At 37.5% G+C, this 18,998-nt stretch overlaps 1 protein-coding gene across 1 annotated transcript in view; it reads left to right on the top strand.

Annotated features, from left to right (window-relative positions):
- Nucleotides 1-18,998, top strand: part of LTK (leukocyte receptor tyrosine kinase) — a 112,420-nt gene that overhangs the window by 25,416 nt on the left and 68,006 nt on the right. Inside the window, exons 2-5 of the mRNA XM_087722376.1 lie at nt 7,538-7,636; nt 9,571-9,609; nt 11,272-11,424; nt 14,907-15,123. Of these exons, the coding sequence (XP_087578502.1) occupies nt 7,538-7,636; nt 9,571-9,609; nt 11,272-11,424; nt 14,907-15,123 (508 nt within the window). The remainder of the gene's footprint in view (nt 1-7,537; nt 7,637-9,570; nt 9,610-11,271; nt 11,425-14,906; nt 15,124-18,998) is intronic.

Here is an 18,998-nt window from a genome sequence, read left to right on the forward strand (position 1 = left end):
AATTTTGAGCATCGCTTCTTTCCAATTTGATGTAAATTATCACCATTCTCAAAATAGGACTGCTTCTGGACATGATTTCTGATGGCTAGGCAGCCTGTCCCCATTCCAAATTTAGCAAGCACCCATGCTGTCAGACAACAGAGAAAATATTGCTGTTATGCTAATTCTGCCCCTTATGTATGTTTGTGAAAAGGTGGAATATTACATCATAACAGGAACCAGGCCAGTGTTAGGTGAGGTTATAATGGGTAGGGTGAAAAATCCTTAAGCAGTTGCAAAGTTTAAGGTGTCAAATTTTCTTCTTACACTCCCACAATTCCCTAAAATCTATAAAATGAGCTCAGCCATGGAGAGTTTTGTTATCACAAAAGGATGCTGGTAAAAGTTACCTTTGGGCCCTAGGTTACACAATTCCTCTATTCCTGATTTTAAGGAGAGATAAGGCCTTGCAACTGTTTAGCAAGTATAATAAGTTTACGGTTGAGGATTTCCACAAGACGTTAGGAAAAGTTGTGGTTGAGTTAAGGAAGTGCTCATAGCTTCCTGTGCATGGTCTGAATTAAAGTGTCACTGCTCCAGTGAAAATACTTCAAGATTAAATCATTCATTCTTCCATATTAACAGGAGAATTCTGAACAGATATAGATGCATAGAAGGATAGGTTTGTTGGTTCCTTTGTTTTTTATTTTATCTATGTTGTAAAAGAAGCAAACTAAATACCAAAAGGGCCAAGTGAATGCACACCAGAATAACTAGACACAAGGACAGTTTTTTCCCCGAATGCCATCACTCTGCTAAACAACTAATTCCCACAGCACTGTCAATTTACCTACTAAGACTGTATTCTATTCTTCTTCTTCTATTCCTTCCTAGTATCTACTGTATCTCTTCCCACTTATGACTATAACCATGTTGCTTGTATCTTTAAATTTTATATTGTGTTATTTGTTTCTGTGTATAATTTGATTGCTTATTTGTAACCTATGATTATCACTAAGTGTTATCTTCTGATTCTTGATAAATGTATTCTATTTTATTTTTCTTTATGTACATTGAGAGTATATGCACTAAAGACAAATTCCTTTTGTGCGCAATCACACTTGGCCAATAAAGAATTCTATTCTATTCTATTCTAACTTTCTTTATTGTTGATTAATTTTGTTTAGGAAGAAAAATGGAATGAAAGTAATTTTGAATAAATGTAGATACCATCGTGGAAGGAAAAGAAATCTGACAGGAAAATATATTTTTGGTCAAAAATATTGTGGCCTCAAGGAAGTTGGAGAAAACAAGCGGTTTCCTTCATGCTGAAGGAAGAAACAACCCACCGGTTTGTTAGTCATGCGATGGTTGTCATCAGCAGGATTTACAGTAAAAAAAAGCCTAAACTATTTGTATAGCAGGATTGAAGAGTATGAGGGTGAGACTTTTTTAAAAAGTCAAAACAAACAGCAGTGGTGCCTGAGGCTTTCAGACAAGTTCAGCTTTTTCCCTGTCTCTCTCTTGGTAGGCAGGTATCACATATTTCAATCATCCCCTAGCTGATTAAACAACAGTAGCAGATGTGCAATCCAACATATATATCATCATGGTTGCCATCATGATCATCACTGATGTTAGCTGAGCAGGATTTATGATGAATATATGTGACATGTGATGGTTCCTCCTTGATTGTAAGCTTTTTCCACCCCCACCCCCCCAATCATGGCACTGAGGTAGATGTCTGCTTCATAGACTCATTTTGTTGAGAATTTTGAGGATGGTGTGTTTGGAGATGTTTGGTGGTCCTGCCAGTTTGGTAGATAGCCAACAACTTTGGTACCAGTTAGCCAGCACGGGGAATGCCATGGGAAAAATGGCAGCAACAGCAACAAAGCCATGGGGAAGGGAGCACAGAGGCATTGAATCAAGAAGCTAGAAGTCTTCACTGGAGCTCTATCAACATTTTTTTTTTGGATGATGGCCAAGTGGATTACATTGGGCAATGTTCTTTCCATTGCAGAATCTCCCTGATGAGCATGCACCAGGTAGTGGAAGATAGAGGTGTTTCAGATAGCAATAGCAATGGCACTTAGACGTATATACCACTTTATAGTGCTTTACAGCCCTCTCCAAGCAGTTTACAGAGTCAGCAAATTTCCCCCAACCATCTGGGTCCTCATTTTACCAACGTTGGAAGGATGGAAGGCTGAGTCAACCTTGTGCCTGGTGAGATTTGAACTGCCAAATTGCAGGCAGATGGCAGTCAGCAGAAGTACTGCACTCTAACCACTGGGCCACCAGGGCTCATCCTAGATCAGATATCCTTGCTTCAACTAACTATCTCCTTCCCCTAAAGGATCAGTCATGATATCCTTCTGGGCCACCTTCATGGGTTTGAAAGAGGAGATAGAATTTGCAGTGGTTCTCCTTTCTCTGTGGCTGGTTTCAGTCAATTTTGTTGACTGGGGGGATGTAAGCCCTAGGGATCAACTCTCTCCCATCTCCTCTTTAACATCTATGTGAAACTGGTGGTCATCCAACAGTATGGAGTATAATATCATCAGTACACTGATGATAACAGAATAACCTTATTATAAATCATATTTTATGATGCTGCTGCTGATATGTAACTAAAGCACCACAGATCATTCAGATCACAAAGGGTGTTGGAAGGAGAAGGCAAACCCTACTTTAAAACCAGAACATTAAAATAAAATTTTAAAACTGCCTCTACGTTAGACATGAACTTGGAGATGATGTCATGAAGATATATGCCCTCTAAAAATATCTAGTAAGGCATCTTTGTGCTACTCATACAAGAACAAGAAGACCTTCTGGGAAAAGCAAAAAAAGTCAAGGTAGTGCTTTGGCAATGTGATCAAATCCCCATCTCTTTGTACAAATGATGATACATGCACAAATGTTCAAAAGGGAAGTGGAGTTGTGTGTTGCAGCAATTACAAGCTTGGGTTTTTGGGTCCTTCCATAGATGTCATGGAGGAGACCAAAGAGGAGGAGCCCAAAGAGATTTGTGAAATAACTCATTGGTTGACATCTACTCAGTTTTCAGAATGTGGGTAGCAGTAGGTACAGAAATCACAAAGTTAACTTCAAGAGTAAGATCCTAACATGAACTTTGTAAAAAGGGCGCTTTTTACAAAGTTGATGCTGAACCTTGGATGGCATGCAAAAGTTCTGAGTGCTGGAAATACTATCTTCCTATTTCCCCGAGTTATAATACTGGGAGCCTAGTTTCTCTTTTCTTTTTTCACTTTGCCTGCTACTAGATATTTGGTTTGAACTCTCTGAATTAATCATGAATTGACTTTGCTGTAAGTGACTGACCTCCTGGATATCAGGTTTTATTTACTGGCTTACTTTACAGCCAACTCTTAATCAGGTCACTTTTAAAAAAAAGAAAACTATAGTCTGAAATTGCAAGCAAGAGAGAGAAAGGCCACTTCCTCTGGCTAGGGAGATTGTGAAATATTGTGGAGACAATTGATGATATAACTTTGGCCATGTCTGCTATTGGCTTGATTTTAGACCTGCGTTTCTGTTTCTGTTAGCTTTCATTCTGTATTATCTGCAGCAACCAATGCTGGTTGCAAGAAAGGAGGAACTATACGACAGCTGGCTTCCACAGACTCCTCTTTTCTGTTTTCCGTCTTCCTACTCCTACTATTTTGAAATCTCTGCATTTAGAGATGGACTTTTGAGGTATGTCAATGGCTGTAGTGAGTTTGAGAGAACAGAGGTAGATTGCTTTGCCCTGAACAGAATATTTATTATAGTGCAAAATCCTCATCTCCAGCTGAAATGGGACATATGTCCTAGACCCTCTCGGGGATGAGGGGTACAACCCCAAGGTCCTAAAGTAACATGATTACCGTATTTTCACCCATATAACCTGCGTGTTATATGCGTTTTTTACGTGCACAGCGCCCCCCTGCGGGTTATATGCGTGGGCGGGGTATACGGAAAATATTTTACACGATCGGAGGCTTGCGCAGGCTTCTTTCTCCGTTTCTTCCCCCACCCCGATCTCAGCTGTTTCCTTCTCCTCCGTTCCTTTCCTCTTCCCCAGCTTGCGCAGGCTTCTTTCTCCGTTTCTTCCCCCACCCCGATCTCAGCTGTTTCCTTCTCCTCCGTTCCTTTCCTCTTCCCCAGCTTGCGCAGGCTTCTTTCTCCGTTTCTTCCCCCCCCCCATCTCAGCTGTTTCCCTTCTCTCTTACTCGTCGCGGGTTATATGCGTGGGCGGGGTATACGGAAAATATTTTACACGATCCCAAAAACCCGCGGGTTATTCGCGTGGGCGGGTTATTTGCGTGGGCGGGTTATATGGGTGAAAATACGGTATCCTAGTGTCCTGAAATAGGATGGCCTGAAGAGTATCAGTTGTCTGGGTCAGCTCTAATGTAAGCAAGGTTTTACAGGATACCCATTTCCAGTCTATAAGATTTTGTCTGCATTAGATTATGTAAATTCCCAATCACAGCCTTTGATCTAAATTATTATAATTAGTTTTTACTTTTTTTAGTACTATAGTTATTTTTGGCATCTGGTAATCTTCATTGCTGAGCAGCAAAGTGGCTGCATTTGCTGATGATACCTAACAATTCAAGAGAATAAAATCAAAAATGAATTGTTCTATACTGAGTGAAAGGTTTCAAAGTGTAGATGAAGTTCAAAGTAAAAAGCACAATCATGCATGCTGGCAACATCTGTTTTTCATAAATCAATGGATGGGATTTGAGCCTGGAGAAAGCAATTGTGGAGTCATGGTGAAAATGTCAAAGCACTGGATTTTCACTGGGCAATCCTAAGTACTAGTCTACATCAGCAAGAGAAATTCACTGTGATAGGCCAGCAGTCTCTGAGCCCAACCTATAATATATCACAGAATTGACTGTTATAGGAAAAATCAGAGAACAGAGCCTTATAAATGTTTTAATGCATTCCAGAACAAAAGATGGCACATAAATCTAACAAATAAGCCTATGATCAAAAATCAAATCGCTTCATCCAGATCACTAATGAAAATGTTGAATAAGGCCCAAAATAAAGTCTGTGGCATTCCACCCAATGCTACTAATATAAATCCCTTTATAAATACTTTCTGAATGTAGCTATTCAGCCACTTCTTAATTCATTTAATCATCTAGCCTTATCAGTTTATTAATGAATTTATCATTGCAGACTGTGTTGAATGCTTTCCTGAGGTTAACATACATATATCCATGGCATTCCTCTTATCTATTAAGTTAGTTATCAAAAATGGATGTGATGTTCCCGTGGTTCGTCCATGAGGCCAATGTGGAGAAAAGACAGGACACGATCTTTCTCGGGATGGAGCGACCAAGATTGGGGTCTGGAAGCCCCTTTTATTGAGATAGGACAAAGGCAGGAGGAGCAATAGCATGTGACTTAAGACAGCCTGTCAAAATACAATTGCTAATCTACTGCTCAGGGAAGTTCTGTCTATATATGGTCATATCCTGGTCAGGATGTTTTGTTGTGAACTATCAGGATGTCATGGAGCACTATCAGGATGTTATGTTATGTAGGAGTTTGTTTCTTCCTATGTGGTTCAGTGTGGCCGCGCATGCCCCGTTATGCACTGGGCCATGGGTGACCGCTACGCCTACACAAGGAACTATATTACAACAAATGGACTTGTCCAGCTTTGACTGATATGCCAGTTACAGGTCTTTTGGACCAAGATTCCCTTGACAATAGTAATTCATGTCCTTGTTGCTTCATAGGTAATGAAATGTAGATGATACATGAAGACAAACTTGGAAGTGTCAAGGTGTATAGAATGCAGGACTACCTGCTAATTGAATAGAGAACATATTTAGCAGTATTACACATATTGGGTCAGCCCTTCAAGACTGGCCAGATTAAAAAAACCCAGAAATCTCTTGATATCTCAGGGGGTACTTTAATGGATTTAAGGTACAAAAATAAAATCTCAAAGGCCAGTCAATGCCCCTCGTTACTTATATCAAACAAAATCAAGGCAGAGTTTTTCTGAGTTTCTTTCTCACACTTTCTATTCTCCCAGGGTTTTGATAACTTTTCTGTAAAAGCTCAGCTTTTTCTTCTCCCTTCTCAGAGTCAAATCCACTTTTCATCATACTATCTTGCCTCTCTCCACCCCACCCCACCCATCCCCACACATTTGTGTCCAAGAATGGCTAGGCAACTTGTCAAGATCAATCGACAAGACTGAAATGAAAGATTTAGGCAAAGCTAGAATACGCTTTTTCCTATCTTGTCTGACAACAGCAATGTGGAAACATTTATGGCAGGAAGCAGGTTGTCACTATATGACAAATCTGAAGACAGTTCGGTTGATGGGTCTTGCTTTGGTATTTCAGAAGAAACTGATGGGCAAGTTGTAGCGCATGGATGCTCTGCAGAGAGAGGGATGTGTTGAGGATCTATCATCGTATTCTACAACTGAAAGGCAAGATCCAAAGTCTCTTTGATGAGAGAGCAAAAAGGCTTTCAGGAATGTTGTCACCTTTCAAGGCAGGCAAGGTCAGGAAAAGGATGTGCTAGCTAGGAGCTTTCCTAGCTTTAAAGCAATTGAAGTATTGTAACAGAATCCTGAAAGCCTGCCAAAACCCTTCTCTATTTCAGTTTATGCTTTCCCAGGACTCGTATATATAGATTTTTTTGTAATTGCTTGGCACTCCCCTCCCCTGAGCCCACATATCATAAGTTATTTGCGTTGGTTATTACTTTGTGTCTAGCTTCAATTCAATAGGCTGATTGCCCTGTAAAATTTTATACAAGGGGTTTACATTTGCCACAGGTTCAAGCCATCCCCTGCAAGCTATGAGAGGTGAGTGGCTGAATATACCTTCTCCTTGACTGCACCTACTCTTTGGACCAACCTGCCTACTGTGATAAAGAAGCCCCAACCTTCTAGCTTTCCAAAAAGCCTTGTTGTTATATGGGTACTGAAAGTCTAAGAGCTGCCTTGGATTCATTAGATTAAGTCAACTGCAGTAATGTTTGTATTGGCTTGTTTTATTTTTTACCATAACTCACCTCAAGTCCTCAGGAAGTGGGTTAGTTGTTAATAAGTGTGTGTGTGGGCAGGGGTGGGGAGAGAGCGGAGGGAGGGAGGGAGGAACGGAGAGAGAGAGATGTGGTATTCAGCCGGTTCTGTCCAGTTCAGGCAAACTGGTAGCAGCGGCTGTGGGATGCTCTGCCCACGCGCCCCAACGTAGTGCATGAGCACTGCACATGTGCATAAGGCAGCATGCATGTGCAGACAAGGTGTGTGCACTCACATTTGCGAACCAATAGGGAAGGTAAGTGAATCCCACCACTGAAGAGACCTTTTTAAAAAAATTAATAAGGAATGAAACAGACATGTTTTCTTGTAAATAAACCATTCTTGGATGGTTGGATTATTTTCAAGTCACTCACTATAATTCCAGGAACTTCCATAAGCCAATATTGTCACTCTCTCTATATTCGCTGAAGTCTTTGGTACCTTTTAATTTTTTTGTTTTCATACTGTTGTTCTCTGTTGCAGGTGTGGCCTCAACTAAATCAGATGAGAAAGACTCATCTTTTCCCTATGTACCTCCAGAAAGGAACTGGATTATTTCTTCTGGTCATTCTTCCCTTCCAGGTACTTTACTCTTTCTTCTTTAAAACATTTCTATCAAATGAAGCAGTTTGCTTTTCTTTTGCCCTGCATACAGTTCTCTTATTTCCAATGAAGAGCTCAGGTGGTTATTGGTCTTTTGTTACAGTTTATGTTTAAAACAGCCTTGGTGAAACATTCAGATTCTTGCTCTCTCTTATTCTTATCTAGAGAATCTAAAGAATTCAATAATTTTCAACAACCTCTCATCTACCTTAAGGATTTTAAGAAGACATACAAGTGCTGTAGACCTTTAAGATTTAGGGAACAGGTGAATGAACAATGAGTGAACTGAATAAATATTTTAAGCCAGTGCTGACTTTCAGTGTACATACATCTAATAGGGATATAGATTTTGATGTAAGGTTAAATGAATGTACATTAAATCTGGTCTGAGCATGATAAGAGATATAATATGTTACATAGTTGGTGCATTAGTTCTCATTTAAACGAAGCCTTCAGAAAAAACATGATATTTATTTAATTCATGAATAAAGTTCAGGAATGTGCAAAAAATGTGTCAAGCTTGAAATCGTCATTTTAAAGCATTCTAGGCTTGAAACAAAATGTGTGTATTTTAAGACTTGGCTCAAGATTGAGACAAAACTTGGTTGTTTTCAACAGTCATAGAATATTATCTGAAAATAGTCCATTCAAACCATCAAACCATTCAGATCTCAAAATGAATTTTTTAAATGCTCCCAAGGTGGAATAGAATAGAATTCTTTATTGGCCAAGGGTGATGGGGCACACAAGGAATTTGTCTTTGGTGCAAATGCTCTCCGTGTACATAAAGAGAATAAAATACATTCATCAAGAATAAAAAGATACAACACTTAGTGATAGTCAAGGTAACTAATAAGCTATCAAATCGTACTATTAAACAAATAGAACAATATAAATTGAAAGATACAAGCAACATGGTTATAGTCATAAATGGGAAGAGATAGATACTAGGAAGGAAGAGAAGAATAATAGTAATACAGTCTTAGTAAATTATTTGACAGTGTTGTGGGAATTTGTTGTTAAGCAGAGTGATGGCATTTGGGGAAAAACTGTTCTTGTGTCTAGTTGTTCTGGTGTGCAGTGCCCTATAGTGTTGTTCTGAGGAAAGAAGTCGAAACAATTTATGTCCAAGATGTGAGGGTTCTGTAGATATTTGCACAGCCCTTAAAACAAAACAAAAGTGTTGAAAGGGTTTTATTTCAAAGTTAGAACAAAATACTGAGCCATTCTAAGTGCTGTTGCAATGGAACGTAGTCAACTTGATGTTTCAAGGAAGTATTTTTAGCAAACCTGTTTTCTTCTGACCTTTTTTCTTTCATGTACATATTGATAAGATCAGTCTTGTCTGACGTCCTCTTTCCAATTGTAGCAAGCCAAATGCTTCTGAGAACTGAGAAGCATGACATCAAATAGCAATAATATTTAGACTTATATACTACCCAATAGTACTTCACAGCACTCTCTGAGTAGTTTACAATGTAGAAGCATTTTTTGCATATTGCCCCCAACAATCAGGGTCTTCATTTCACCAATCTTGGAAGGATTGAGGACTGAATCAAAGTTGAACTCTGTCAGGGTCAAACTTCAGACAGAGGACACAGTTTGCCTGAAATACTGCACTTTAATGACTGCACCACCAGCAGTGATTACTCTCTATTTGTTCCATAGAAATTGGGCAAGTTCTTTTAATTTTAAATAGTGTTTTCCAGATACATTTGACAGCATGATCCATCAATAAATTTCAAAATGTATGAAGAAATATTTGTAAATTAACTTGCAAAAAACTGTAGAAAAATATATTTTGTTCTCAATTATTCTTGAGCCTAAGGAGTAATGTATTGGCAGTGTTAATCTTTAGATCAAGTTATTCAATAAATATTTAATCCCAATAAAGTCTTATTTATTTTCTGCAGCAACTGTTTCTCAAGAAAGGAACTGGACAAGACAAGCAGGTAGTTAGTAGTAGTAGTAGTAATATTACTAATCTTGTAATCATTTCTCTTTAGCATATATTTTCTGTGTGCTTTCCCCCTGCTGTTCCCGTATTCAAACATGCAGCCTTAGAAAAAAAAAATCTTACCCTATTTGTTCCTCCAAATTAATTCAGCTAAGTCGAAAACACTTCTTGTGTAACAGAAAACATATTTTTAAATCAAGTATTATTTGGAGAAGTTTGTTTTCGTTTCAAGCCAGAACCCATATGACATGCATTCTTTAAATAACATGCACTACAAACTGAAGAGAAGGCACATGCTTTATTTAATTATTTCATGCCTACATCTCACTGAGGCTTGAAATCCTTCAGAATAAAAAATATTTGGAAGATGGAATGTGAATGATCAATTTGCAAATACATCCAATTCCTCAACCTCCCGTCCTCTCCTTTCCAGGGTACTTTTCTTTCATGACACATAATCTGGAGATGGTTGGAATAACACAGACATAATAATGCAAATTATGTATTTTAAACTTTTGAAGGATAGATATATGTAAAAATAATGGGAATGAGACAGATATACCCTTTTTGCTTGCGGCTAACAGTGCTTAGATAACACCCTGCATTTTTGAAAAGAAAATCTGTCCTAGTTTAAAGAAAAATATCCAGTGTCTTATAATCAATTTAGACTATGGTACATTTAGGGGACCACTGCAACCTTTCTTCATATGATTTAGTCTCCAGGCCCTTCATCATCTTAGTTGCTCTTCTATCATTTATAGCGTTCAGAATTTTGTTTATTTACATTTTTAATTATGGAACAAGCTGTCATCTCTGAAGGCTGTTGGGTGGAGCAAAGTGTTCTGCTAGTTTTACTGAAGTAGCCAATGTAAACTGGAATCTGAATAACGTCAGAGTGGATGTACAGCCAAATGAAAAGAGCACTTAAGTTGCTCTTGTGTCACAGGCTAAACCAATTTTATGAGTGAAGCAATAAGTAAACATGCTAGTAAATTGAATTTTGTTCAGTCATCATTCTTCTCCATCTAATAAGTTCCATGCAAGTTAGAAATGTATACATAAATTAGTGTGGGTTTTTTTTTCTTATTAAAGGAGACATTCTGAAAAGCATAACTGCTATGTGAGAAAGTTTTGAAATGGTAGCCAATCAGCACCGAAGACAATTTAGCTTTTTTTTAAAGCTTGCAAAATTTTATTTCCTGCATTCTTAAAATTGATCCTAAAGGGGAATACTGCATCAGGACATTGTGGAAATGAATGGAGTGCCTTTATAATTGCTCCATATGACACATCTGTCTTTTTCTTTGAATCAGTGACCAACTACTAAAATGCATACAGAAAAAAAGATGAGTTAGTATCCCCTGTAAATAGCTTAATCATGCTGTGATATTCATCCGATCAGCAAAGTCGGGACTTTATCAATAACAGCAGTGCAACAGTTAATTTTACATCACTTCTTTACTATTATTAAAATATAGTAGGAAATAATCTGGGACAAAGGATTTCTTCCACTTTATGTTTGCATATAGCAGGACAACTTGTGTTGTGTCTGATAAAAAAAAAATGTAATTCATTTATTAAAGTTAGTATCATTGATTATAATAATATCTTGATTGGTTGGTTGGCTGTAATGATTTTTTTGTCTTTTTTATAATAGAAACTCCATGTAATTTTGGATGGAACTGTTCTTGGATTATGTCTGCTAATAGCTTTGGACAACCTGACTGGCTACTATCTTCAGTTGTTGCTCTGACTTCTCAAGAAGATCAACACATTATGGACATAATCTCATCCAACAGAGATCTGGAAGGTTATACATTTTTGCTCCATCTTTATATTTGTGGTTAATTATCTGTCTGCATAGAGAGCTTCCTTTCCCAGTTGGATTTACTACTTTATGGTACCCAACACTGCCGAAGCCAACAAGAATGGTTCTCATGAATGAAGGCAAATATACATGTCTCAGGACAATGTTGCAGGATCCAATCTGGGTCAGTCATCGGGAACAGAGGTTTTGTCTTCCGAGCTTTCAGACTCATGCTGGAGCCCATCCACAGGGGACTTCTCTCTGCTAGAGAACATCCCTGAAGATGGACTCCAGTACGAGTCTGAAAGCTCAGAAGACAAAACCTCTGCTCCCGATGACTGACCCAGGTTGGATCCTGCAAGAATGGCTCTCTTCTCCTCTCCATATATATTAGTCTTTAATGATATAATTAATATATATAATATTTCTCAAATGAACATTCTCTATTCCATGCACATCATCATGTGTTAAATGTTGCTTATCTATCATTCAAATGAATGCAGACAAAACTATATATGTTATAGAGAGCCCTAGTTGCAGAACATTCATTCTCTCTTTTTTCTTTACTAGAATCCAACACATTTTGTCTCATGAAAAATAAAAAAAAATAGTTTCAGAAAATGCTGAAACTAAGAGCCAATTCATATGTTAACGGCACTGGCATCCTACAGCTTATTCACGTTCCCTTCTATTAACTGGAATAAGTTAATTAACTTAACAGACAACTGTTGACTTAAGTTAACAGTCAACTAGGTTAAATAATTTAGACTATTGCATCCAGTTTTGGTCATCATATTATAAAAAAAGATGTCGAGATTCTGAAAAGTGCCAAAAAGAGCAACAAAGATGATTAGGGGGCTGGAGGCTAAAACATATGAAGAATAGTTGCAGGAATTAGATATGCAATGAAAAGAAGGACTAGGGATGACAGGATAGCAGTTTTCCAAGATCTAAGAGGCTGCCACAAAGAAGAGGGTGATAAATTATTCTACAAAGCACCAGAAAGCAAGAAGCTTTAAGAAGAGACTGGACAGTCACTTTTCTGGAATGGTATAGTGTCTCCTGCTTGAGCAGAAGGTTGGACTAGAAGACCTTCAAGGTTCCTCCCAACTCTGTTATTCTGTTAAGTCAAGTTCCCATAACATTCAGATTACTTTCCTTTCTCCTGTAACAAATTATGCTATATGCCCACGCATATTGAAGTGTTTGAAGTGTTAACTTGGTATATCAGCCATTATTTCTGCTTGCTCCTAATGCTTCACAAGAATGCCACAGCTCAGCGACAGAGCATGTGCGTTAAATATTATTGGGTACCAGCTAAGGCTGGAAGTACTGCTATTTGAAAGGGAGCCGCTAGGAAGCTGCTGTCAATCAAACTAGACTACTCTTCCTTGACCTGATAACCTGTAGAACCACAATTCTCCATTTGATGTCCACCAAGCTGCATCATTGCAGGTCAATTACATCTGATTAAGAAATGATAGATTAGTTTACTGTTGAACTAGATGGACTAATGATCTAACTTCAACATTTATAGTTGGGTGTAACCTCTTATATGACTATTCCATGAAACAGGAAAAAACACAGCAATGATTTATGATCTTCATTATTAAAAAAAAACCTGGCAAATAGAAAAAGCAAGCTTTTGTGTAAACAAAGACTAAGATAATTTTGTAATTGTAGTTACATTTGCTGCAAAGGAAATCAGAAGCATCTTTTTGTTTTTAAATCTATCTTTCTGCATTGTTTTTCTTGCTTCTATTTTAGTTTGTATTAGTTTATACATGCTTTGTAAAGCTTTTAATAAAAATTTATTAAAAAAGAAATAGATCTCAGTGTAAAGCACTCTCCCTTGTTTCCCCGCAGAGGATTGAGAACTGAAAAAATACACTCTTATGGTGTATGTTTTCATGCAGCCAGAAGCTATATGGAGACTAGCTTCCTAGAGAACAGTTATTTATCTATCTACTGTGCAGAAAATAAAAAGAGAAAAGGAAGATTAATGTTGCTGTATTGCTGAAATGAGATTGGGAATGATTTTACTCCATAGTCTCTCAAATTCAGAGTGACAAAACAGATGCCTCCAGGCATTCTAAGATATCTTATTAAGATTTTTCACTAAATCATTAAAGGAGGCCATTTGTTGATTCGAAGTCCAATATCATCAATGCAGGGATGATGCCTACCTTTATATTTTGATCCATGGACAGCCAAGGATGTCATCAATGATCTTATCCAATGGCCAGCAGCCTTGCAGATCTGAATGGGGAGAAACAGACTCAGGCTTAATCCTCAAACTAAGTAGCTTTGGATTACACTCCCCTCTTCCCCCACCCCGCATCCACAAAAAAATCTGGAAACTTTCTATTTTTAGGTTTAATGGGATTGCACTTCTCCATTTAAGTCTTCAGTGCTGTCTAGGGTTTGTCTTGAACTCATCGCTCCTACTGATGCTCTAGTCACTTCACAGTTGGATGTGCCATGTGTTCAACATGAGGCTGCTCTTAAAGATCACTCAGAAGCTACAACTGGTCCAAAAGACAGCACTGCTAGCAATGCTGGTATATTTTGATGTATCCATGTATCCTATTGCTTTAAGAGCTACAGTGGGATTCCAAGTGCAGTATTCATAAAACTTTTCATGGTACAAGACCATGTTGTTTGAGTCATCTATTTGCCATGGTGCTCATTTACATATATGTGTAAATACACACACACACACACACACACACACACACACACACACACACACATTACATATGATGACCATGAAGCCACAAATCTAAGCTAAATAATTTCTCTCAACTCTCTTTTTTGAAAGGGCAGCCAGTTGTAGGGGACAACCATTCCTTTCTGATCACGTCAGTATATCAAGGCCAGAGAAAACCTCTTTCAGACAATCACAAAATCTATCTTTGCTTTAGAAAACAGATAATCATTATCCAACTAGATAAAATTTTGGTCCTACAAGAATCCCTCTCATTTTCATATAACTTTCTATTTCATTTATCCCAAGGATTTATGTAGAAATGAGACTTAATAAATAAATATCTCTCCTGATTATTATTTTTTGCTTCATTTCAGTTATGGAGCAGAATGCTTGAACAACAGTTTGATACTTATAGGGAAGTTCATAACAATTAAGTTTGCAACCTTATGGCTACAAATCTCATTGAAGGGAGTTATTTTTGAATGAGTATGGATAAAATTTGACTATATCTGCCATAGACTCTGTAGGTCTTTACAGAAAGGTCAATGTATGATTTTAAATTCTATTAAATTCTATTTAATAGAATTAAATTCTATTTAAATTCTATTTTCCTCATTTATTTCCAGCTTCTTTATTCTTCTCTTCAATAACTTCATTCATATTTTTATTGAAGCTATTTTCTCAATCTGTCACTATTTCTCACTATTTCTAATTCATCTTGTTATTTTTCTTTGCTCTTAATATATTTTCTCCCCAACCTTTTCTTTCCCTGTAGGGGATATTCTTCTCCTGAACCCTAGCAGGATCTTGGATAGATGCACATTCAGCCTCCACAGTCCAATCCTGCCATGGAGCTCCAGTTCATGTCTGTTGGAGCTAGCAGTATATTCCCAGGGCCTCAGTCTTGGAGGCCTCTCTGCTGAAGTGCACTATGTGGACACAAACCAAAGTAAAGCAATTCATCTGCAAGAAGGCCACGAGGAGGATGTCTGGTGAGTTTTGTTCTTGATCACTTGGAAGATGGATATTAAACAATAACCAGGAAACCTGCACTCTGAGCCACAAATAATTTAAGGAAAACTGATGAGACACAGATTGTTTATCTTGAAAGCCATTTATTCTATCATCTAATGTTAAGAACTAGAACACTGAGAGTATTAGGGTCTCTGAATGGAGGGTCCCAGTTAAACCAAGATTAAGAAATCTTCCCAAATCTAGGACAAACACTTGAGTTTGAAACTCCAAACCTAATGATTATTGTGTCAGGCCTGCAGCCATATTCCTTTTGGATCTTTGGCCTGCCACACTTTCTATTATTCTACTATGCCATTTTTATAGTGGGAAAATGGGAGGAGGGAAGGTACGGAGTTAAATGCCATGTAGCCAGAATAAAATTCTTTCCTAGAAGCCAAGGTCATCCTTTATCTCTACATCTCTGCACTTGACCGGAACTGGATGAATGAAACTGCCAGCATGGCAGTGGAAGATTGGATCATGTGGTGGACTTGTGGGTGTGGGGCAAGATCATGAACTCTCAACTAGGTGGGGAAAAACAGGAAGCGTTCAGATTCGGGTTTTTTCCAGATGTGCCAACATGGCTCTCTTAATAAATTGGAACTTTGAGCAATACTTGGCCTTGGACTCTGATTTAATTTTGGGTGCTATTTGGAACCCTGACACCTTGTCCCTTAGCTAAGCATTCAAATCCTTTGCTAAGGAATTTAGTGAAAGATTTGCTTTTCTCATGCAAAGGATTAGTTTTCCCTAGCAAAAACTCCAGGGTGTTTCTAGAACTTGGCACTCTGACAAAGTAGTCATCAACAGGCACATAGATATAAACAATATCTACATAATATGCAAAAGAGACAATCAACTAGTCAAAAAGGGAGCTGCCTCCCCACCAGCAATCAGAAGCTGCATGAACATAGATTAATTCCAAGATTAACTTCAGACCAACAATCAAATAAACAATACCCCAGTCAAGGAACTGCCAAACAAGCTAACAGTAAACAGCCCAACCAAAGAACCACTAAGACCAGCCCCAGCAATACTGAAAGGACAAGCAAACTCCAGTCCTTACTAGCATTGATGATGTTACCTAGTTTGGATAACGAAACATCTGCAAGAAAACAACAAAGCTCAAAGAGCACCAAGGACCCCTCATTTGAACCCTGAGTTACAAATATTCTCCTTCATTTTTCCTCTGAAATGTTATTAGTATTGAAATAATATGTAGCTACCTAGATTTTTCTTTGATATACTCTAAGCTGTGTGACTATAGAGGTATGTCACACAAGCCAAACATCTTGAGAAGCATCAAAATAATTTGATTCTGGTGTAAGTCACTGTGTTGCATCCTTGAGGCAGTTCTAATAAATCTCTTAAACACATGTGTGGGAAACTGTTTCATTAAAATAAAAAAATACCAATCCTGGGATGGACAACTTATTTTTTTCCTTTTCTATTAAGGACTGTATTCCCACAGAGGGTAAACTGCTAAAGACACACTTAGAGAAGACATGGCAAACCGAGGATGGCTATGCTAGGTAGAGCTAATAATTATGGTGGAATAAATTGACAAACAGACTGTTTGTAATTTCTCTCAAAGTAAGGAGAGAACCTGAGATCACCCACAAGTGTTCTGGACAATTGGAGCTAGATATTTTTTGAGGAGGAGAATGACAGCAAAGGGCTGATTAGAACTTTGATTTTGGAAAGTTACAGAGAGTAAGAATCCAGATGGATCTGAAATAAAATTATATTGTTATTTAATTTGTGAAATTATATTATTGATAAGAATCCTTCCCCTAAGAAACTATGATAGGATGAGACTTTGAAAGTTAGACGCTAAAGGGAATTAGAAGGAACTAAAGATTATAATTAAAGGAGAACACTTAAATTTGACTTACTAATATGGAATGGAACAAAACATTTTAACATTGTATATACTAAATTGTATTTTTTAATGCAATAGAACCAGAAAATTATATAGATACAGGTTTGTGTAAACAGACCTCTCCTGTAGAGCTCCACAATAAATATTTTGTTTCAGACCCTTCATGCCTTCCTCAGGAAGAGGCTTTCTCAGCAGAAAACTCTCAAATACAACTCAGATGGATAAGACTCCTTCTTGCAGGCAAGAATGAAGCAAACATATCACCATCCATCTGCATTGTAAAGAAGTGTTTTTATAAGCCATAAACTCCAGTCTTTTCCCTCCCAAGAGACTGATTAAGGGATACTTGACATTTGACTTGGTAGCCATTTGCAGCTCAGACATAATAGGTACATTATTGTTTTTTTCTAAGTTGGAAACCACAGGTTAGCATATGATCAGCACAAACTATTCCTTCCTTTCGTCAATCCATCATTGCCAGAGGTGTGTTGACCTCCACTTTATGTTTGTATCTATATATGAGCATGGAACATTGTTAGCTAATTTAACAAGATGCATCCTTTTGACATAAAATCAGCGGTAAAAGTATTGCCCTCCTGAGTTCATCTGAATTACTGCTGCAACAATCCATCTTCCACTGACTACACCCTAGGCTTCATTCTGAATTCCATTAAATAAATTAAATTGGCACAAAAAGCCCCTTTCTTGGCTCAAGCAGAAAAGGGTGCTTACTGATACCTCTGGAAAGGAACTGCTTCTTTCATACCTTGCAGTTTGGAATCTTTCCAGAATCTACTATAAAAGTGAATGGCTCCAGGCTTCTCTGATAGCTTCCACAAGAATCTTACTGAAATTCAAAGCAACTTTACAATTTCTTTCTGAAAGTCTTGATAAATAAATTTTTAAAAGTCAAATGTGGCTGCTTCTAGCACTTACTAGATGTAGCATTGTTTTTAAATATTGTTAGTTGTTTAAATTGATTATTACTTTGTTGTGTTTCTGATGCTGTTTATAATGTGTGGTGTTTTTTTATTATTTTGCTTATATTGCTCTTAAATGTAAGGACATATTTTAAAAATTGTGATTATATATCATGTGTACATACCAGTTTGAAAACTATTTAGGTACTTACTATAATGCACACAATAATCTGGAAAACTCATAGAGTTAGTGGCTTTTATTTACTGTGTCACTGCAGTACTAGCAACACAATGATGATTCAGAGCTGGAGAGCTGAACAACATGCAGGAAGCATCCATAAGTACTGTTGTTTAAGAACTGAAAGATCTAATATAATTATCTAAGTTGTGTTAAGGGCAAAACTGAACATCAAATATATATATATTTGTTATTTGTGGTAGATGTGTTATTTGAAGCTGTTGTGATTACTGAATTAGTGAATACTGAAGAATTGCTCCTAGGGGAAATACACATATAGGATTCTGCAAGCCTCTGGTTACAATTTCATCAACTGATCAATACATAATCTAGTTTTATGTGTGTTTCTCTTTAAAGAAATCTCTTGACCTTGGCTTGCCCCACGAAAATTAAGGGAGAGGTTGGTGAAACTTTTTTTTAGAAGGCATCAACAAGTATGACATATCAACACCAGGCAGTTTTACTTTATGATTCTGGCTTTCACAATTTGTTGAAGGTGTTGGCAAATTTCCTTCCCAAACTGGCTTGCAAAATTGTGAAAGACTCATTTGCCAGTGTGCCTGGCTTTTGGGCCTCAAATCTTTAAATGTTTTGTTGTAGGGGGTGAATTCTGTGGAGATTAGGCAAATTTTTCCCATTTATATGTTTTATGTAGACAAAAGTCCATTGAAGAATGACTGTTCTTTCAACATTAATGCCTATAAACAGGGAGAAAATCCCGCATTCACTAACACTGATGATGTTACCTAGGTGGGTAATGAAATATCAGCAAGCAAACAACCAAGCTTAGGGAGCCTCAAATACTCCATTTTA

This window comes from Thamnophis sirtalis, unplaced genomic scaffold (genome assembly GCF_051295495.1).
Source record: "Thamnophis sirtalis isolate CommonGarterSnake01/CBP01778 unplaced genomic scaffold, rThaSir2_p1.2 scaffold_1, whole genome shotgun sequence".
In the NCBI taxonomy this organism is placed as follows: Eukaryota; Metazoa; Chordata; class Lepidosauria; order Squamata; family Natricidae; genus Thamnophis; species Thamnophis sirtalis.